General features: G+C 39.5%; 1 protein-coding gene across 1 annotated transcript in view; it reads left to right on the top strand.

The window, feature by feature from the left end:
• The window catches only part of syne2a (spectrin repeat containing, nuclear envelope 2a), a 109504-nt gene that overhangs the window by 26680 nt on the left and 59813 nt on the right, over positions 1–23011 (top strand). The window contains exons 7-38 of the mRNA XM_082147598.1: positions 819–1009; positions 1118–1317; positions 1541–1641; positions 2015–2128; positions 2230–2367; positions 2977–3141; positions 3232–3344; positions 3592–3760; positions 5045–5141; positions 5249–5442; positions 5701–5871; positions 7156–7293; positions 7415–7516; positions 8186–8362; positions 8449–8607; positions 8695–10770; positions 10912–11046; positions 11906–12087; positions 12414–12492; positions 12900–13003; positions 13486–13624; positions 13695–13846; positions 15033–15186; positions 15490–16094; positions 16788–16943; positions 17060–17210; positions 17342–17500; positions 18552–18719; positions 19025–19126; positions 19291–19494; positions 21515–21985; positions 22420–22653. Coding sequence (XP_082003724.1) covers positions 819–1009; positions 1118–1317; positions 1541–1641; positions 2015–2128; positions 2230–2367; positions 2977–3141; positions 3232–3344; positions 3592–3760; positions 5045–5141; positions 5249–5442; positions 5701–5871; positions 7156–7293; positions 7415–7516; positions 8186–8362; positions 8449–8607; positions 8695–10770; positions 10912–11046; positions 11906–12087; positions 12414–12492; positions 12900–13003; positions 13486–13624; positions 13695–13846; positions 15033–15186; positions 15490–16094; positions 16788–16943; positions 17060–17210; positions 17342–17500; positions 18552–18719; positions 19025–19126; positions 19291–19494; positions 21515–21985; positions 22420–22653 — 7500 coding nt within the window. The remainder of the gene's footprint in view (positions 1–818; positions 1010–1117; positions 1318–1540; positions 1642–2014; positions 2129–2229; positions 2368–2976; positions 3142–3231; positions 3345–3591; positions 3761–5044; positions 5142–5248; positions 5443–5700; positions 5872–7155; positions 7294–7414; positions 7517–8185; positions 8363–8448; positions 8608–8694; positions 10771–10911; positions 11047–11905; positions 12088–12413; positions 12493–12899; positions 13004–13485; positions 13625–13694; positions 13847–15032; positions 15187–15489; positions 16095–16787; positions 16944–17059; positions 17211–17341; positions 17501–18551; positions 18720–19024; positions 19127–19290; positions 19495–21514; positions 21986–22419; positions 22654–23011) is intronic.

The raw sequence follows: 23011 nt of genomic DNA, 5'->3' as shown, positions 1-23011 counted from the left end.
TTAATTTTTTAATTTTTTTAATATATTTTTAAAATATTTTAAAAGTTGTGGCCTAATGGTTAGAGACATGTACAGTTGACATGTACAGGGACAGTCGCTCCCTGGGTGCCGCAGCAAAAAATGGTTGCCCACTGCTCCAGGTCTGGGTTCACGGGGTGTGTGTGTGGGTGTGTGTGTTCAGTACTCACTGTTGTGTGTTTGCACTTGGATGGGTGAAATGCAGAGCACAAATTCTGAGTATGGGACACCATACTTCACTTTCACTTTCACATTCACTTAAATGTAATTTATTCCAGTGATCGGAAAGCTGAATTTTCAGCATCATTACTCCAGTCTTCAGTGTCACATGATCCTTCAGAAATCATTCTAATATGTTGATTTGGTGCTCAAGAAACGTTTATCAATGTTGAAAATGGTTATGCTGCTTTATATGTTTGTGGAAAATGTGATAACTTTTTCTAGATTCTTTGATGAATAGAAAGTTCAAAAGAACAGCATTTATTTGAAATCAAAATCTTTTGTAAATTTATAAATGTCTTTACTGTTTTGATCAATTAATATGTCCTTGCTGAATAAATGTATACATTTTGTTCAATAAAATAAAATGTGATTGACCCCAAACCTTTGAACGGTACTGTACAAATAAATTATGATGTATATTATATGCATATGTTTATGGAAAAGTGATCCAAAATCTACTGCAGAAATGATGATCCTTCTTTGTTGCTTTCCTGTGAATATTTTCCTGAAAATAAATCATCTTGCTTGCTTTTTGACAATATGTGTGTGTTAAACATGCTCACTTCTCATTAATACAGATAGAGGAGCTAGCCAGCACTCTCTCGTATGGATCCCGTTCATCCTCCCTGGACTCTCTGTCCAGTCTAGATTCTGTTCCTGGGTCTCCAGGCAGTAGTCCTGTTCCTCGAGGAGCATCACCACTCCACAACCGCTTCCGTCTGTCTGCTAAGAAGGCTTTGCTCCTGTGGGTTCGGGACCAGTGCCAGAAGTGAGCTTCATCTAGCTAATGATTTCAAGCACTTTGAAAGTTTGGTCAAATTGTTTAGTCTATTTGATGGCCACTCCAATTGTTTCTCTAAATATATTCTTTCTCCAGAGTTGGTTGCTCAGCCAGTGTGAGGGACTTTAAGTCCAGCTGGAAGAGTGGTGAAGTGTTCCTGGCCATCCTCTGCTCCCTTAGACCTGACCTGGTGGACCTCTCCCAAGCCCAGACCAGCAGCCACCTGGAAAACCTGGAGAAAGCATTTCACCTTGCTGAGAAGGAGCTTGGAATTCCTAGACTGCTTGAGCCAGAAGGTGAAAACTATTAGCACTAGCAGCATCCCAGTTTGTCTCAGTCCCAAATGCCACCCTCAGTCCTTGCGGCCCTCCTCCAATTCCACACTTTGCATAGGCTGTTGGGTAATAGTCTGCTGTGAAGTCTGTATTTTCAAACTGGAGTCTACAATGGAAATGCATGTTAAAAAAAGTTAAATGCTTCTTTATGGTTTTTGAAAGTTTATGCACTATCTCTTCTCAGACATTGATGTCAGTAACCCCGATGAGAAGTCCATCATGACATACATTGCTCAGTTCCTGCAGTACTCCAATGATCTGCCCTTAGCTGATGATGGTTTTGAGGTGAGGCCAACTGAATCTCCCAGCCAGATCTGTGCTTTTGCTGGTCTGTCTTTCTTTATATTCACTTTCTCTCTCTTTCTAAACCCCTGGCCTTTATAATGGCCCTCCAACTTTGCTTCCTCTTACTCTGTCACCCCCTCCTGGTTGGATGCAGCTCCAAACTCTGCTCTTTCCCACATGCCTCTCTCCTGTCAACCTCCCTACATACTTCACTCCTGCTGTATTGGCCTCCCCACTGCACCAGGTATAGGTGTCACGGAGCGCTTATGAATTCCTCAATATCATTCCAGAGTCAGCCTTTACTTGTTTCAGCATGTTTTCTGATTTGACAATTAATCTCTGATTCGGTTCTGTTTCCTTGCCCTGCCCTAAGGCTTCACCCAATCAAAAAGCCAGAGAGATGAAATGCTGGCTACAGCGAGCCTATCAGGAATTACTGGAGGCATGGGCCTCTGCAGGGGGGGAAGGATATGCAGAAAAGCATCAGGTATGCTGAATGTTAAATCATAAATCATAAATCATCACTTCCTTATGTAAAACAGAAGTCTTATGAATAGCCCTGAATGAGTGACTTTGTTTTTATCCAAGGCATTTCAGAACTTTGTGGGAACTTATTATGATCAGCGACGTCCAGTTATTCCAATGCTTAGTGCAATGAGACGCTGCGCTAAACCCAGTGAGGAGCAAATGGCACTGAGAAAGGCCTGGGACACAATGGAGGAGAAGGTAAATTCTGCTGATTAAATATGTCTCCAAATACATATTGAAACTGTGTCAGTTCTGATAGTCTTGGCTCGAATTGTTCGAAATTACCAACAAATCGCCATATACCATTTTTTCCTGCAAAAGAGTTTATGAATTTAAAGCTGACATGGAAAAAACCATATAGTAGTGTGACTTTATTTGCTTTAAAACGTAATAAACAAAAGATGAATAATAAAATAAACATAAGTAACAACCTAAATAAAGTAACCTAACAAAATAAATTAAAACCCTAAATAAATTAAATAAACATGACAACCTACAGTAATCTAACTTTCTAATAAACTTGACATTTTGTACTATGAATATTGTTGGGTCTGTGATGAATTACTTGTTTCTCCATTTATGTTTTGGATAAAAGGCATCTGCTAAATGCATAAATATAAATGTTAATAATAAATTATTTAAATCTAAATTAAATACTGTAACATTTAATTTGAAAAATAATTCTAATATATTCTTAAAATGTAATATATATGTGCGACATTTTTTTATATGCATCACTTATTTTTGTGTTGGGACTAGTAAAAATACAGCCAGATTATTTTGTAAACTTTTTTTCTTCCTTCCCAGTTACAAGAGTACAGAACAGAGCTCGATGTTGGTTTGCCAGCCCCTCTGAACACATTGGGCCGGTGGCTCCAGCATATGGAGACTGTGCTCTCTGAAGAGAGTGGGAGAACAGAAGATCATGTTCTTGCTGCCAGAGATGCCAGACACAAGCAAGAACAGCTGAAGGTCAGTGTGCTGCCATGTATTATCATGCTTCAATGTGTATTTCTCAATTACATGTGTCTCTTTTTTTTTTAATGCTTTCTGTTTCTTTAGGTCTTGGTTGAGGACTTGAGTCAGCATTTGAACACCCTTCATCACTACCGTAACACAGATGATAATGACTGTCCTCAAGTTCCAATTGAGAAGCTAGAGGAAATCAAGAGACGGTTGGAAAACAAATTCTATTTAGTCCTCCCTGCTGAAAAGACCAGCACATGTTGTGTTTTGTACATGGGATGCTGGTGTCCCTATCAGGCTTCTTAAATAGCTTCAAGATTCCCTAGACTAGCACCAAACCAGCACAGTTTGCTTGTCTAAAAAGGTCTTTTCAGCAGGGCCATCCTTCATTTTTCTCATTGTTGTCCTCTTCAGAAATCCAGGTTCCTTCCTAATGTTCCTTATTCTCTCTGTTAGTTTCACCAGTGCCAGAGTGACAGCCAAATACCACGGCATCAAGCTACAATACAGAGAGCAGATGCACCATGTTCTTGACCTACTGGGACAGTTGAAGTCTAAGCTGAGCTTGTGGAGAGGACCTTACGGCTCCCAGGAGTCAGTGCACTCTCTGCTACAGGATTGGCATGTATGTGGCCATTTATGGGTTTCCTTCAGTAGGTTTTTTTAATGAATTTTGAAGCCTAAATACAATGTTCAAAAGTAAAAAGCAGTAGTAAAGTTAGACTATAACTACACCACAGTTGCCCAACTAAAACATCACCACCAATAAACTTCCTACATCTCTTTTAATCTTCGTGAGTAGAGTAGTTTTCCTGTTCGCCTGATGATGTTTAATGTCCCCGACAACTGCTACAGTATAGTCCCGTTTAGCCACTTATTAGCAACTGCCTTTTTCAAAGCATGTAAAAGCTTTTAAAAAATCTAAAGCGGACTATTACTGATGTATTTCGTTGTTGTTGATGAAATATCTTGAGCTTGTGTTCACCACAGGCTTTATTTCAAGCATTTAAAGGACAAGTTCGGTATTTTACACTTAAAACCCTGTTTACAGATCATTTCTGATGAAATAGAACGGTTAAGATTAAATTTTGGACACATGCTGCTGTCCCAATAATTTTAGGTTTCTTTCGCTTCCCTCCCCCCACCTCCAGAATGGCTGCATATGTGCACTGGAACAATCCTTCCTAAAACGCATTAAACTTTCGTTTACAAGGACTTGAAACTCACCGAGTGGTCAGGGGTGTTCACTGATATGCTCACACAAAAATCGCTGCAAAAGATGTTTTCCAACAGGTTTTATCATAGTTTTTGTCCAACTCCATTGACTTGTATTGGATGTGCTGTGAGGTACGGTATTACTCTGCCGCCGGAAACTGGGCTGGAGTGTCTATTATTCAAGCTCTCAATGGAAGAATGTACGGGTGTGAGGCGTTTGGAAAAATAGGTCCACAGTTTTACAACGAATGGTAAAACACCTGTTGGAAAGCATCTTTTGCAGCGATTTTTGTGTGAGCATATCAGTGAACACCCCTGACCACTCGGTGAGTTTCACGTCTTTGTAAACGAAAGTTTAATGCATTTTAGGAAGGATTGTTCCAGTGCACATATGCAGCCATTCTGGAGGTGGAGGGGAAAGCGAAAGAAACCTAAAATTCTCGGGACAGCAGCATGTGTCCAAATTTTAATCTTAACCGTTCTATTTCATCAGAAACGATCTGTAAACAGGGCTTTAAGTGTAAAATACCGAACTTGTCCTTTAACCAAAATCCAATTAAAAAACCCACTGACAGGTTGAATGAACCGTAAGTGCTAAAATGATCAATTGTTTCTGGATTTTAGGACTCATTCCTACAGCACTCTATGTTCTTTAATTCCTTGACTTGTAAGCAATGTGTATATGTCCAATTAGGACACTGTAGACAAGCGAGGCCTGGTGTGGATGTTGAAGGAAGCACTTCACAAGTTGAAGGACACAGCAGTCAGTTATACAAGCAAAGCAGCTTTGGGTAAGATTGTGTTGATGGGAGTTCTGTCATACTTTGGTTTAATGAAAGCCGTTGGCTGCTTCCTGTAACTTATGTCTGATTTGCCCTCTCTTCTCTTTCTTTTTCAGCAGACGATACACCTGTGGTAAACAGGCAAGTAAAAGAGGCTGAAAGTGAGACAGGTGTCAGTGCAGAAGCTGCTGAAGTTGTCAGATCCACCATGGAGCGTGTGATGGCTGCGTGGGAGTCCTACAAAGACTACCTGTATCTATTACAGGTCTGGTTGGGGCAGGAGGGCCAATCACAGGCTCAGGGGAAAGAGGTACAGCATTTGTCATTAAAAAATATCAAAAGACAGTGGCCACAAAAATATTTGGACACCTAAGCTGCGTTTAAAATGTATTGATGTCCTTTCATTAGACACCAAAATATTAAAGCAAATGGCATTTATCTTTGTTATGATGTTTGTTTGGTTCAAGTCATGAGGGTGATAGCTTAGGTTTGGGCATGATTTTTGTTCATGGTTGCTTTTTCCAGAGGTTCATTTGTCATTCATCTTGTGATCTCTTTCATAATGCAACAGAAGCATTTTTCCGCCAGCCTGAATGAGTGGAGTTCACATCAAGCACAGCTGAACGAGGCGGGAACCTTTCTCATTGAGATGAGTGACGCCTCCACCAGCCACTCTCTGACTGAAGAGCTCCGCAGACTCAATATGCAGTGGGCTGACTTCATAAAAAGGACCAAGTTTGTGAGTTTGTAAAGACAGACCCATCTAGTTTTCAGCAGGGTCTAAAATAGCACTTGCCAAGCACCAAAATGTGAGTAAAAGTTGTCTTTGACAAAGAAATAAAGCAGTTTCTGGTAACCTTTATAAGAAACTGCAACGTAATACATTATTTTTCACAACATGAACTTCGACACCAACATTTCAGTGGAAAGTTCACCATGCGTTTATCTAGGATGCCTGTTAAAAAAATTAACACATATAGTGTCACATGACTATTCACAAGATTTCTTACTTTACAACATCAATTTCAGAATATAATTTGAGTATGAGAACAAAACATTTTTGTATTAGCAGCTGCAAAACACGATGATACAATGGGCTGCATTGTTTCTCACAATTGTCTAAGGAAAAAAGCTAAATAATCTTAATGTCAAGGACAAAAATAATACAAAGTAAAATTTCATAGCTGCTAAGAAATATTTATGGCTGGTGAATTACATTTACATTTAATCATTTAGCAAACGCTTTTGTTCAAAGTGACTTGAAGAGAACAATAGAAGCAGTGCTCTGACAAGTTCCAGATAGTCTAGCACAGTATACGTACCAAATTGTTATATAGAAATAGAATAGAAAGTGTTAGTATTAATGGGTCAAATGTTGATGGAGAGGATGCGTCTTTAGCTTTTTTTTGAAAATGGCTTAAGATTCTGCTCAGCTGCTCAGGTGGAATAGGCAGGTTATTCCACCAGCAGGGAAGTGTCAAGGTAATGGACCGTGAAAGTGCCTCTTTGTGATGGCACCACAAGGTGACATTCACTTGCAGAATGCAAGCACATAAGTCTGAAGTAATGAGTTTAGGTATAGGGGTTGCAGAGCCAGTGGTTGTTCTGTCGGCAAATTCATTTGCAAGAAGGTGTGGCAAAAAAAGGTATTTTAGATCCTGGCAGTTTTTCAATTAAAACTTGTTCTACTGAATTGAGTAAAGAGTTTTGTCTTTAAACCTCCAAGACCCAGCCTTTTCTTATCCTGTAAGTTGCACAACTTGTTGGTGGATCTTTACAAACAATTTTTCTTTGAGTAATACACTGACAAGCTGGTATTTTAGCCTATTGTGTTTCAAAAACACAGGAGCATTCTGTTCGGTTTAATCACCTGTCCTTACTGTTGATCAAAGCACGTGTATGCATTTGTTCTTTGTCTTTTAACATTCTACACCATTGAAAAGATTATGGTTATTGATTTTTAAACTATATATTCTTGTTTAACAATGAAGGGCTTATGCTATTTTTAATGGCATGTTTTCAGACAGTGGCCCCTCAGCCCATCTGTGCAGTCCTGGGTGTTCAAGCTGCTCAGGGCCTAATGCAGGAAGCTGGCTTGATGCTTAGAGAGACTGTGGCTGTGTCATCTGCACCTCTACGTATTTACAGGAAAAAACTACAGGTATACTGATCTTTCTGTCTTAGCTATAGTGCTTCATGCAGTTCGCACTGTTATACTAGATGTTTCTTAATTGCTTTGTTTGTCTTTCTTAATTTTTATGTTTGTTTTATCCTTTACTCAGGGCATAACTAAGAAGATTTCCCAGTTTGATTTGCACTCTTTATCTCCATCTCCAGACTGCAAAGAGGAAACTATTCAGAAACTCAGACAAACTCTCCCAGAGGTTAGGCAATATTCTATCCAGTGTTCAGGTTCAACATATTAGATGTTTTGTAGATTAACAAAATTGTTCACTCAAAAATAAAATTATTTTGTAATTATTTACTTTACCTTAGTTATCCTGTTGAACACACAAATACAATTTTAAAGAATTTTTTTAAGTCGGTCTTTCCAAAAAAACAGTTCATCAGACATGTTCATTTGTACATGTCCGTTTATGTGGATTTTCACTAAATGATTATCGTGGCAAAAAGAATTAGGAAAACAATATTATCGCAATATCTATAGAAATTTTGTAAGTAAATAATAAAAAATTCATAAAATGAAATAAAATAAAAACACTGACTCAACGTCTTTTTTTCTTTCATTTTTCGATGGGTGGCAAGCAGAGTAAAGGTGCAATGCCGATTTCTTCTATGTTGAAGGTCAACCAGATAATTACTGGTGCTTGATTATTTTCATTATTAATATGTAGTATTAACGCAATATATTGGTTATCGTCAAGATGGGTAAATTGCGTCACCCTTAATTTGGAACATTGTGAGGGCGGATAAAAATTGACGGAATGTATCATTTTGGATTAACTATCCATTTAAAACACCCTGTGTCTGTAATGAGAGTAGTTTTTTTTAAACTAGGAACTGAGCAAATCTGTGGACATGTTTCTGTGCAGATATTTGAAACTTTAAACCGGGTGGATCAGGTGTGCAAGAGACTCCAGAGAGCGGCCTCTCTGCTCGAAGGCAGGCTGGCTGAGCTTGAAAATTGGAGCTCAGAGGCCCAAGAGGTCTGGCAGCTCCTAAAAGAAAGGCAGCATAGGGGCCACTGGGGGCCACAGCTCAGGACTAAAGTGAGCAGAATCAACAAATCTTGAGTTCATTTGATTGATCAAAGCAGAGATTTCACATTTGTCATCTCTTTTGATTCCCATTGCAGGCGCTGATCTCCAGAGGTCTACAATTGGAAGGACAGGTGGTGACAGAAGGTGAGGACCTTCATGTGCTTGTGACATCGGTGCAAAATAAATCCTCCTTGCCTTACCTTAGCACATCAGCCCTACAAGACCGACTGAAACGGACTGTCTCTCACTGTCAGGTGCATTTCTTTGCAGACCACTATCAGTTAGGGAATGTTTAAAATCATGATGTTGTAAATTCTCACAACTTCCCCTATGTCTTTTAGGAGGTTACTGAAATGCTCAGTTCTCATGGAGTGAAGCGTGAAGGACAGCCTGAAGGTGAACAGCCAGCTACCAAGGTTTTTGTCCATGCACATTCTCAGCTTGAATCCCAAACTGAAACCTTTCAAGACAATTCGGATCAAGCATTCTCAAAAAGCAGCAAACTTTCTCTAGAGAGCCCAGTAGAACCTCAAAACCAAGAACATCATTCCTCTCAGCTGCTGTCAGAATTGGAAGCCACCAGTGGCTTACATCCCCAGGTTCTTCCTCAGCTTCACGATAAATCTCCCAGTGACCATTGGAAAGCTATATACCAAGTACAGCAAGCAGAGGTAAAACAGCCTTTGCTTTCATCTGTTGTTGTCAGGAAGGTTCAAATGAAACCCCAGACTGAAGTTCATCTTATCTCTGTAGACTCGAGCCAAACTAGTAGCTTTGGACCATCAAACCTTCAAGTTGTCTCAGTAAAGTCAAGCCAAACCAGTGGCTTTGGACCCTCAGACCCTTTCCAGGTTATCTCTGTAGACTCAAGCCAAAGCAGTGGCTTTGGACCCTCGGGGACTCTCCAGGTTATCTCTACAGACTCAATCCAAACCAGTGGCTTTGGACCATCAGGCCCTCTCCAGGTTATCTCTGTAGAATCAAGCCAAACCAGTGGCTTTGGACCCTCAGGCCCTCTCCAGGTTATCTCTGCAGACTCAAGCAAAACCAGTGGCTTGGGACCCTCAGGCCCTCTCCAGGTTATCTCTACAGACTCAAGCCAAACCAGTGGCTTTGGACCCTCAGACCCTCTCCAGGTTATCTCTGTAGACTCAAGCCAAACCAGTGGCTTTGGATCATCAGGCCCTCTCCAGGTTATCTCTGTAGAATCAAGCCAAACCAGTGGCTTTGGACCGTCATGCCCTTTCCAGGTTATCTCTACAGACTCAAGCCAAACCAGTGGCTTTGGACCCTCAGGCCCTCTCCAGGTTATCTCTGTAGAATCAAGCCAAACCAGTGGCTTTGGACCCTCAGGCCCTCTCCAGGTTATCTCTGTAGAATCAAGCCAAACCAGTGGCTTTGGACCCTCAGGCCCTCTTCAGGTTATCTCTGCAGACTCAAACCAAACCAGGGGCTTTGGACCCTCAGGCCCTTTCCAGGTTATCTCTGTAGACTCAAGCCAAACCAGTGGCTTTGGACCATCAGGCCCTCTCCAGGTTATCTCTGTAGAATCAAGCCAAACCAGTGGCTTTGGACCCTCAGGCCTTCCTCAGGTAACCTCTGCAGGCTCAAGCCAAACCAGTGGCTTTGGACCGTCAGGGACTCTCCAGGTTATCTCTGTAGAATCAAGCCAAACCAGTGGATTTGGACCCTCAGGCCTTCCTCGGGTAACCTCTGCAGACTCAAGCCAAACCAGTGGCTTTGGACCGTCAGGGACTCTCCAGGTTATCTCCGCAGACTCCAGCCAAACAGTCCCTCTCCAGGTTTTCTCTACAGGCTCAAGCCAAACCAGTGACTTTGGATCAACAGACCTTCAAGTTATCTCTACGGACTTAGAACAAACCAGTGGCATTGAACCATCAGAACTTCTCCAGTCTACATCTTCAGCTACTTTTAGCCAAAGCACTTTGCCTAAATCTTCTGCTATTCAAACCTCTTTGGCATCCCCACACAAAAGAGAACGGGTTCTAACCAGAAGCCTCAGCTTTCCCCAGCCCAATGAGCCATCACAAACCCAGTCTCCATCCTCACCTTTATCCTGTTCAAGCACTTGTATGGATAGACCGGTTACAGTGACTCAACTAAGAACGCCAATCAAACAGCACATTTGTTCACCAACATTTGTGACACCTCAGACCTCAGTGACAACCATAGACCGGAGACAAATTGTTCTAGCCAAAAGTCACAGCTTTCCACAGCCATCAGAGGCTCCAGGTGTTCCTCATGTCCCAGTACGAAATGAGGTGTATGCCAGAGCTCAGGCTTTAGCCAGGAGCAGACTGGATAAAGCCAAACAGCACCTGCATGAACACATACAGGATGTCATCACTGTAATCAGTACCAGAGACAAATCTAAAAAACAATCTAAGAAAAAACAGGTGAGACCATTTCAAAATCTTGTGAATTTTCAATTCAATAATTATTTTCAATCAAATAATGACTTAAAAAATAAAACGTATGGTTGGCCAAAACACATTCACACATGTCTTAATGTCTGCTGCTGTCTTTATGTTCTATAGACAATATCACGTCTTCTGAGGCCTGCAGTGTTGGAGATGTTTCTAGAAGCTGTGAAAGGAATGGGCGATTTCTGCTCTGATGCCCAGCTCAAAGACATGGACCTCCTGTCTCAGTCAGTCAGGGCCCAATGGGAGGTAAGGGTAGTTTATTTATTTCCAAACCATTAGTATATTCTGACACTTGGTGAACCAGCCGGCAGTCTGGGTGGCCAATAGGATCTGGCTGCAGACTTGCCCCTGCACTTTCCGACTTGCACTCTCAGTCACCTGCACCTCCTCTGTCAGTGACATCACTTGCAAGTCTGCAGCCAGACCCTTCTCCTGGGTGGCCAATGCCACCATGACTCTTATGTGACCTTGTCCCAGCATAATTGATTAAATCAACATCCCTTTGATTGAACTACTATAAATATGAACTATACTTCGTGTATGTTATTTAAGCAGTATAATACTGTGCATGCAGCTAACACATGCCTTAATCTACATGCCTCTGCATGTGAGCATAACTGCATTAAATCCAAATGAGTTATTAAACCTTATTCAGTATATATATTTTTTAAAACCTTTCTCATTTTATAATGGTTCAATCATCAAGGATTGATTTGTTGTAAAATGGATCATTTATTGACTGCATGCATGTTTGGACAGGTTGATATAGACAGTTACATGTTTTCCTTTCAGCTGTATAATCACATTTTGCCTGCTTTGCTCTTTAACCAGGTTAGTCAAGTTAGCAAGCCTTTTCAGAACTCTTTCGAAGTGGCCATTATAAATGCACCACAAAGAGGACTCCTTTGATCTGATCTAGATCTGATACTAGAATATTAACTCATAATATTATATTTATCGTTATAATCCATCTGTATAGATCAAAAATAAATTTTATTATATCATTTTATTGTACATTTTTATATATCATCATTATATATTATACCATTATTCTGGAAGAATTTGGAAGTAGTTAATTAATGAAGGATCTGGGTTCAAATCTTAGGAATGTGCCAAAGCATCTGAGCGTTCAGTGCATCTGGATGCCTTGAGAAGAATTAAAGAGAGTCTGCAGCCTGCAGAGAGTGTTCTTCTCAGCACTGCCCACTTGAGGACAGACACAAAGAGAGTGGAGAGCATTCAGCACCACACAGACTCTACAAGTGACTTGGCACCATGCCAAGACAGGTGAGAAATGGAGGGCAAATTTTGGTTTTATATACTGAAATGTTTTATATGTCACCATATTATATTAATAATATATTTTCTAGTACAGTATACTGTATGCTTTAGAAAAAAAGACTTTCTAAATTTAATGCAAATTTTATTGTTCTAAGACCTGCCTCTTAAACTCTGGCCTTTCTTATAGCCAGACTACACTAACCAATGTGGGCTCTTAAGTATTTCTATGTTTGTGTACTGCAAGTATTTAGTCATAGTATGTATATAAACTATAATTCTAATTAGCTTTATATAAAAGTCTGCTAAGTGAACACGTGCATGTGTGTTCTCAGCAGGGGGGGAGCAGTCAAGGATTGTGTCCTGCTGGGAGAGACTTTACTGCTAGATGACCTAAGCCTCGTCCACTCACAGGTACACGTGCTCATGTGTTGCATGTCTGTGTGTGCGCGACATGACTGTTTTATCTCTTTTTGATCAGTGCAGTATTTTTTTTTAAGTATTTTTTTTCTTCTCAGTCACTCAAACCAACATGACTTTACACTAATAAAAACTAAAGCATCTGTTTTAGCGTTATATCTGCCTGGTGTTAACATGGCACGTTTTCTTGGCATGGTCGAGAGTTTGCTTGTAGCCAAACATGGAGCTAAACCTTGTGAGAACTTCTCAGCTCTGATTGGATGTTGTCGACCTTCTTAAGCACATGGACAGCTCAGAGGAGTTAATCTGCTGAGATTGGTTAGGGCTGCTGAAGAGTGTATTTGCTTGTTCTGGGGTAGTTTGACCCTACTTGTAATGACGCTGTGGTCGTTCTCTCTCAGGCTGTTGTTCAGACCAACATTGTGGAGATTAAACAGATACCAGAGAGAACCATCATCCACCCCTGTTCAGCACAGGAAGAGAGGGTTACTGAATCTAAGAGCAGGTAAGCCCTTTTGATGCAAGTCTCTGCCTTAAAGTTGTTTAAAGAAGTATATATATTTGGAAATGGAAATGGCTTAGGACCCTATATGTAGCTTATATGTTGCTACATTTTAAAATGCTCATTATGATTACTTAATGAAATAAGTAAATAAATAAATTAAAAATATTTTTAATATAAATAACACATTATTTATATATATATATATATATATATATATATATATATATATATATATATATATATATATAAAAAAAGATCTTTACAAGCATTTTATATTTATTTATTTGTTTTTTTTGAATAGGGACAGATACAATATACACAGATAAACCTGAAAACAACAGCCATCCAATGCAATTATTATAATGTTTGTAGTGAAAGCTAATACCTAAAACCTAAACATGAGTACAAGTTTGTAGCTGAATTAACCATATATGCATATGTTATAGTTGGGACTGTTTTCTTTTCTTTTCTCTTTTTTCTAGTTACTGTGCTGCACAGTCAGTCCTCCATCAGAAGTTGCTTAACAACAATCAGCTGCTGGAATCAGAGTTTCCCATCAGCCCCGGCAGCAGCACCAGTGTCTCTGCTGACTCACTGAGAAGTCAACTCAAGCACCTACTGGTAAGTCTCACGCACCACTCTCCTGCATTCAGGGTGCATTTTGTATACAAATGGCTGTGTGCTCATTTAGGCTCTGAAGGACCAGACGGAGGGTCTGTGGTGTGAGTTTGAGCTTCAGTATTCCCAGAGCTCTCAGCACATGGAGGATGGCTGTAACATGGAGCAGGAGAGAGCTCAGCTCATTCAACAGTGGAGGGGACAACAGATGTGCATTCAGGCCAGGTAAGACATATGTACATGGTTTCTTTCAAAATCCGGTGAGCTGCCTACAGATGCTTTGCATTATGAAGTCTGTTTAGATTTGTTTCAAAGTTAACCACTAAATAATGCTGCCTGTTAAGATTTGTTCTTTTGTCCAAATTCTAAGGCATCACTCTAATTGCCAGATTTACTAAACAGGGAAAATTAGCGAGAGCGCAATCCCATAAATGTGCCGATGGGAGTGGAAAGTTGTGCGCTTGATCTACTGACGACGCGCAAATTAAAGAACACAGATGCAGCCGGATAATTTCCATAGTGACCAACACAATTTACCCAGAGCAGTACAAATTAGGTTTAAGACATGCTTTTTTGGGGGCGGTAATTAATGGCGCAAATGCCAGTAAATTGAGGTCAAACCTTAGTAAATCACCTTGCATGATTCCTTTAAATACTCTCCTCCCATACATCTTGCGTCTGAAAGGGAAACTCCTACAAATACATAATGCAATATGCAAGGTCAGCCGCAACAACTGTGTACATGGCTTTTCAGTGCTAATTGTTCACTGCGTGTCTTTAGTAAATCCTGGCAGTAGTTTTTTAATGCCAAAAGAGGGTTTGTTCTGGCCCAAGCTGTTAGTAAATCTGGCTCATAGACTACAGTTCAAAAGTTTGGGGTAAGGTTTGTTAAATGTTTTTGAAAGAAGTTTCTTACACTAACCAAGGCTGCATTTATTTGTTCAATTTGATTCTACAATTCAAAATAACTGTTTTCTATTTTAATATATTTTAATGTAATTTATTCTTGTGATAAAGCTGAATTTTCTTCAGTCATTACAGTCTATAGTGTCACATGATCCTACGGAAATCATTCTGACATGCTGATTTGGTGCTCAAGAAACATTTCTTATCATTATCTATGTTGAAAACAGTTTTGTCAACATTTGTCATTCATTTCTGAAAAGCATTATTAAAAATAGTTTACAGTAAATAAAAATAATAAATATTTATTGAAATAATTTGTCAGGTCTCTCATGTGCTCTATTTGTCTGGCTTACAGAGCTGTTGTCTATGTAAAGCAGGTCCAAATCTGTCACTTATGAGGACATTGGGCTATTGGGATACTGCAAGGGAGCTCACTAGGTTGTGAAACAGAGATACTGTTAGCCATAAGTGGCACAATAATAATGTTATTTTATATATTGTTCAGGGTGAAGTCCCTTGAAACTGCAGTAAAGCTGCTGGAGTCAACTGACATACAGATCAGACTGATTTCTGATCAGCTCAAACTGATCAGTCAGAAACCTCTGAATATTAGAGACTTTGCAGTTGCTGATGCCAGAAATCTACATGAAGACCTAAAGGTACAAATTAATTTTCATGCTTCTAGACACTTGTATATCTAAATGTTTCTCTCACCTCCAGCTGGCATATATTTTTCAGAGGTAGTTGTGTATTTTAGATCCTTTCATTTAGATGCCCTTATTTTATTTGGCGTTATGTACTGTAGAACATCTACTGTACACATCATAACGTGGAAGATTTAAAAAATGCTAGACTTTCCTAAGAAAATAGGACATTTGAAATCTTTGTGTAATGTGCTTAACATTGATTGATTGTAAATTTGCTTTTTCAAACTCATTGTGACCTCATTGTTATTTGTTCAGCGTCTAGATGAAAGTATTGAAAAAGAGCTGTTTCTGCTTAAGAGTGATGGTTCAGTTAGTGACGACGCTGAGCTGAGTCACATTGAGCTCCAAGCCCGTCTACCCCTGCAGCAAACTCTCCACGACCGCACGAAATGCCTTGAGAACCAAAGACAGTGTCTGAGAAAGAGTGAATCGGCCCTTGTGGCCCTCGAGAACCTCCTTTTCCAACTCCACCAGGTGAATGACAACCTTACTACAGCTCACAGCACTTCAGACCGCAGCTACAGCTTAGTCTCCATCCAGCAAAGCCTTCAACAGGCCAGGGAGGAATCGGTTCAGCTAGACCGACTGCTAGATGATGCCGGTATGGGAGTAACTTTGAATGATAAACCAGGTAGCTGTCATGAGATGGTGTCATCTTTGGCTCTGCATGCAGAAGAAGTTGAGACTAAAATGGCTGTAGGGCCGAGGCGACCTGACAGAGGTGGGAAAGGAAGAAAAAAGGGAGAGCAGAGAGTGTTTGGTAGGAAGAGGATGGGCCTGCTGGTCGCCCTGAGGGAGGTACTGGCGGCACTGGAAAGACACGGGCTGAAGGAGCCCACACTTCCTGCACTACAGCACAGGTGAACATACTTCAAAATTTGACTGTTTCTCTGATTTTTATTCTTTCATGTTTTGCATACTTGTATACAAGATTGTGAAAATTATTAAATTAAGTTAAATTTAAAAAGGTGCTAGTCATGTTAAATAAAATAACATCTGCAATATACAATATAAAATAAAATGCAATAAAATAAAATAAAACAGTACTGCTTTTTTTTTCTTTGTTTTACACAAAATTTCTAAAGTAATCATTTCATATCATATTTTCAATCATATTTAATAAAATTTTGTTAAACAAGGAGTTATGTTTTTAGGACTTCTTTTTTCTTTGTTTTTCATAAAATATTTTAAAGCATAGTTTATACTCAAATAATAAAACAAGGTCCTAGTTATGTTAATTATAATATACTATATTAAAATGATCTACAATATAATTGAAATAAACTATCACCATGATATATATATATATATATATATATATATATATATATAGACATGAAGACAATTAAGAAAAATATAAATAATGCTGTGAATGATGCGTGAGTTCTTTCTCACAGTAACACCTGCACTTGATCTGTTTCAGAGAGTTTTCTTTTAAAAATGTGAAATGACTTCTGAGATTTTTGTAAAAATTATTTCTCTCTTATACATCAATTTATTACAATAAAGTAGATGATACGTCTCAGTCTCACTAGTGTCTCTCTCTTTTTCAGGTTGCGCTTCCTGACAGACATGGAGAGTAAACTGGTTGCACTACGCTCAGAGATTCAGGATCTGAGAGATACATGTGCAGAGACAAGCACCTCAGACACAGGCCTCAGCGAGCTGCAGGCGGAATGGGAAAGCGCACACAGAGCAGTCACAGAAAGGTGGCGAGAAATGCCTGTGATTATAGGAAAGCTATTTGTTAAATGCTGTTAACGCTGATGGAATTAGACAGCACATATTGCTAACTGGACACATTTGTTTCATGCTTCTATTTCAGTCTTGAGCAATGTGTCTCTCTGACTGAACTACTTAAGAAGTTCCAGAGCTGCCGAAATCAATTGGGCAGCACTTTACAGAGAGCAGAGCAGACTATCGGTGATCAGGCCTATTACATGGGAAAAGACAACCTACAGCTCCTGATCAGCAAGGTACAGGGCTTTTGGAAAATCCTGGGTATAGGGCTTCCTTTCTTAGTGGACAGCAGATGGCAGTATTAACTACATAATTTAGTTGAATTTAGTAGTATAAATGAATTTATATATTTTGTGTGTGTGTCCAGGTGACCAGTATTAAGTCAGATCTCAGTGGTCTTGGGGACGGGGTGGAGGAGTTCAGGGCTGTGTGCAGACAGCTTCAGTCTCTGATGAGAAAGATCCCTGATTGTGTAGATGCCCCATTTGAGAGTGAGGCTGACACCCTCATGGACCGCTGGCTTGATGTAAGTGCCCTCAGTAATGCTATAGCATTGCTATAGTATATATATATATTCAATTAATTTCAGTTCACATTTATTTGTATAGTGAATTTCACAATACATATTGTTTCAAAGCAGCTTTACAGAAAATGCATGTGTCTACATTACAATTTAGGCCCTGTTTACGCCTGGTATTAAGATGAGTTTTGGTTGATTGGATCACAAGTAGACGAAGCAGACACATACCTGTTTACACCTGGTGTTTTAATCCGTCACTTCTGTCCTGATTTCTTTGAGGGGAGGGTCTGTGGGGCAGGTAAATGTATGGGTTTTTTCAAATCTTTCGCTCTAATGAGCAATTCACATATGAACGCGCCTGTAGACGACTGGAAAACACTCTGACTGAGAACAGCAGCTTTCATTTCTGCTCTGACAGCTGCAAGACCACGCCGAACGCTGTGAGTGTGTGCTAGAAATAAGGAATGGTGAGAGAACATTGAGCTTGGTACTTTTTGGTACTTTTGTTTAGGCATTAGGTCAGTAGGTGGAGAGTAGGCGGTCTTTTGTGGCTGTTCGAACGCATTCAACCACATGAACGTTTACACTACGAAAGCAATACGGTCGAAATGCGTTTTCGACTACCTCGGGAAGTGGTCGAAAATGGACAAGCTCAAAACTATTTAGACCCCACTTACACCTGTCCACTTGTGATCCAATCGTCCAAAATGCATGTTAATACAGGTGTGAAAAGGGCCTTAGAGTTATCTGTTATCAGAGGTGACTGTCCAAGTAATGTATTTCAGAATGTACAGTACATATACAAATCACTCAGTTAGCTAACATCATATATACGTTTTAGGCAAAATCAATGCACTAATTGAAGTAATTATTACAAGCTGTGAACATAATGATTACAATATATAGAACATTTTGCATTGGTGCATGTTGATTCAGAGTTTGCTTCAAATGAAGTCCTCGCAGGAGTCATCTCTCCTTATGTCCTCTCTCTTTATCTCTAATAATATTCTGTGTTTACATTAACCTGTTACAAATTTCAAAATGTTACTTATTTCAGGTCACTGAGAAGACAGACTGTCATCTGGACAACCTTCAAGCTGGGTTTTCTCTTTGGGAAAAATTACTCCTATTGGCTGGAGAGGTAGAGGGCTGGAGCACCCAAAAGCTGATGACACTTGCTCAGTCACACCCCTTTCATACGGAACTTGATGTATCTGCAATGCAGGTAAAACCTTTGTCAGATGACAATTTTAGGTATAACTTTCAGATACACTTATTTCAGAATTTGAACATTTTGGATATTACTTGAGATGAATCCGTCAAAAATGGAACAAAATAAGAATCATTATATCTTATAACTTGTCATCAAGTGAACATTAAGTGCCTTAGTGAGCATAAAATACTTTTTTTTTCAAAAAACATAAAAAAAAAATTACCGCCCCCAAACATTTGAACAGTTGTGTATTTTTTTTAATACATCTCTTCCTTTTGTGATGTTTTATATTTATATTATATTTATATTTTGCACAGGATGAGCTGAGGGTTCAAGAGGAGAACATTGAACATTTCCATCGCAGATCTTCAGAGATCCAGGAGCTGCTGCAGAGTCATGAGTTCCCACTGGAGCTGCAGGTGATTTTTGGACAGACCAGGATCTTTTCACGATGCTAATTTATTCACTTAATGACATTTTTATTAAAGAATGCTGTAATCTGTCATGTTCTATTGGTAAATCACATGTATTAAACAGCCTAGCTCATCATCATATTTCATCAAATTCACTTGTTCATTTTTAGGTGATTGAGAGCCAGCTGAGGAAGAAGATGGCAGAGGTGATGGAGCTCTTTTCTGAGACCAGTGATGTTTTCAGACAACTGGTTGCTGCCAAAGGCCAGGTGGCTTCTGAGATCGCAGATCACCTGTCCTCCGTCCAAACTATTACAAATGCTCTGAGCACACTGACCACACCTGAAAGCCCACATGCCCTCAACATCATCCAGGTGAACATTTAAATTTTAAAATCTACATGAAATGGAAGTTGTGATAGTCTTTTCTTCCCTATTGTGATGTATATCCAAGTGAAAACCCTTCTTGAATAAGAAAATTATTTAATTATTAAAAATTTAGGATTTTGTCCATGGGGAATTGATTGGACCATTGGATGGTTGTGTTTTGCAATTGCTGTGAGTGACAGGTTGACTTGTGCCAGTAAACATGTTATAGGTTTAGTTCAAATTGAAAATTAGACTTTCATTCATCTACGGAACACAAATGAAGATATTCTTAAAGGGGTCATATAATGCCATTTTTGTACAAGCTAATATGATTCTTTAGGGTCTAAATTAAAAGTTTGCAATATACTTTAATTAAAAATTCTCATTAGTATTGTAAGAAAACACTAATTTTCCCTGGTCAAAAACAGCTCTGTTTTCAGCACGCTGTTTAAGTGTAGGTGTCTTTAAATGATAATGAGCTTTGGTCACCCCGCCCCTCTGTTCTGTGCGTACATCGTTTGTAACACAATAACCATAACGCGTTGTTCATTATAAACGTGGGATTATGAATTATATTGAGAACGTTGTACATAGAAAACATGCCGTAATGTACCCTGAGTGTAAACAGCCGCATTCATCGTGAAGCGTGTTAGCGATTTACAAAGATTAATATAAAGATTAATATAAAGGTTAATAAAACGTTACACTCACTTCAGTTCTTCTGGAGGTGCAGCAGGAACACGAATAGTTGGTACCGATCCTTTTTTCAGGAGCAGCTTCTTAGCAAAACCAGCTTTATACTGACCCTCGTTTGTAAAGCAGTCTGGTGTGTGAAATGATTCGCGCAAACATGAAAGCATTGTCGTTGATCGTGGGGAATATTAGAACATAGACAGTGCTCCAGAGTCCAGCGCATCAACAATGACCGCGCGGACTATGATTGACAGCTCGCTCACGAGCGAGGGCGGGTCTGTGTTGAAACGCTGCTGTCAATTAACAATCGTGGGAGGGGCGTCGATTTTGTGACATCACAAAATCGAACGGCTTGATTTGAGAAAGGGGAAAACATGTAGAATGAATAGAATGAGGCAATTATATAGCGCTTTCATATGTACTACTTTACACCCAAAGCGCTTTACAATCATATCAGGGGATCTCTCCTCAACCACCACCAGTGTGCAGCATCCACTTGGATGATGTGACGGCAGCCACAGTACAACGGCGCCAGTGCGCTCACCACACACCAGCTATAGGTGGAGAGAGGAGAGAGAGTGATAGAGCCAATTCAATATAAGAAGATTTTTTTAAAAGCACTGGATGGATTTTGATCATTTTATGATGGTTGTTTACAGGCACTGCCAACACACATTTCAGTACAATCAACTTGTAAAAGTGCATGTACCATTATATGACCCCTTTAATGAAATCTGAGAGATTTCTAATATTAATCCATATGAATAGTCCAGATTTTCTAAAGAGACACGATCGCTTTTCATGATGAAAACATTTAATTTCACAGGTTTTTATTCACATATAAACATTGATCAGTGAAAAGCTCAACCAAACCTGCTTGATGCACTAGAACAAACCTCATTGGTTCTTGCGGAAGCTCAGATGTACGTAACACATGAGAATGAACCTCATTGGTTACATGCTTGAGCTTCCGTTTACCACAACTGATGTATGAGTTGATGAATGTTTATGTGAATAAAAGTCAAAATGTAATGTTCATCAAAGCAATCGTGTCTCTTCAAAAAATTTGGACTAAACCACTTGATTCGTATGAATTAGTTTTGCAATCTCTTTTTGAACTTTTTGAAGTGTCAAACTAAAGTGGTAGTTGCACAGCTGACAAAGGAGGGACAGAAATCTCTCCGATTTCATCAAAAAGATCTTCATTTGTGTTCCATAGATGAACGGAAGTCTTGTGGGTTTGGAACGACATGTTCAAACTTTCAATCAGTAGTATACCCAATAATGTTTTTTTGATGGACTAATCCCTTAATGTAACCTTTTCAACTGACAGGGCTTATTGGAGCAGCTGCAAACGGAGACCGAGCAGGCAGATGCGTTACTACAGCAGATAGATCTTCTGGCCAGCATTGCAGGTCTAGAAAACCTCCAGGCACTGGCTGAAGATGGAGCTCACCTTCAAGAAAGCATCTGCACGGCCAGAGAGCTGGTTATAGAGAAGAGAGAGCAAGCAATGAACCCTGACAGGCCTGAAAATCAGATGGTCCAAGACCCTAAGCACATCAAACCTCAGATTAAAAAAACTGAATATAATGCGCCTGAGTTAAAGTCTGAATCTAATGGTAAAACAGAGGAACAGAAGCATGGAGGGAAGGCACAATATGAAGTTGAAGTTCTTGAGTTTAAGGACTTCAAAGAGCAGGCCTGCAGCTGGGCCAGTGAGCTGTATCTCAAGGGGGAATTTAAGATTTCTGAGGATGAGAACAAACAGGTCAAACTTGAGGAGAGACTCACAGCTGTACAGGTAATTTTCTTGTCCTTCGTCTGTTTGTTCTCTAAGGGTCTGCGTCTTTAAAGTGGCCTGAAATGAAATACAAAGCAGTTTTGAGAACATTTTTAGTTTTGAGAACTTTGTTTCTTAGTAACTACTGTAGTAAGAGTTATTGACTGACTGTTAACAGCAATTCAAATTCCATTTCAGTTTGTCATATAGTAAAAGGAACATCTGACGCACTAAAGGAAAGTTATTTTTGAACAGCTGAAATTATCTGGGCTACAGAGACTTGATTTCTCTTTGCTTGATTTTATTTTTGACAAAAAAAAAAAATAGTCAGCAATTTAGTCAGCAACATAACTCACAGACTATGAATATATATTATTTTTTTATTTTATTTTTTTTTGATTAGTAATAATCCAGGCATCTAATGTAATAAGACTAACTTGGTGGATTCTTGGTAGGCCGTAGAGCAAGTGGAAAGAAACCTTCTGGAGGTTGAGAAACTGCCGGAAGTCCTGCAGACAAGCTGTACTCCAGAGGGTCAGGCTGCTGTCTCCCAGGACCTCCAGACTCTGTTTGGAAAGGCATCAGCCCTGAGGACTTGGGAAGGGGACTCTGATCCAGTTCAGAGCTCTGTACAATGCAATGAGCCTCAGCAGCCTGGAGTATCCACAGAGGAACTCCATTCAGTTCAGGTTAGTGTTATGTCACTTTTGCACAGGAATTTTTTGAAAACAGTCACAATCAGTTATGGTATATTTCTTTTCGAGTATAATTATAGTTTAGCTTAGTTGCCTTATTATATCGTCCCAAACCTGTATGAATATCTTTCTTCTGCAGAAAACAAAAGAAGATATTTTGAAGAATGTTTCAACTTTTTTGTCAATACAATGAATGCAAGTATGCTCCAAAAAAGCATTGGCAAAAAATTGGACCCCATTGACTTTCATTGTATGTACAAAAAACTCATTTTTCAAAATATCTTTTTGTGCTCTGCAGAACAAAGAAAGTTATACAAGTTTGGAAAGACATGAGGATGAGTAAATGGTGACA

The sequence above is a fragment of the Leuciscus leuciscus genome (assembly GCF_965113295.1).
Source record: "Leuciscus leuciscus genome assembly, chromosome: 19".
NCBI classification, from domain to species: Eukaryota; Metazoa; Chordata; class Actinopteri; order Cypriniformes; family Leuciscidae; genus Leuciscus; species Leuciscus leuciscus.
Note: the sequence above shows the minus strand (reverse complement) of the source record. Positions and strands in the feature narration are given on the sequence as shown.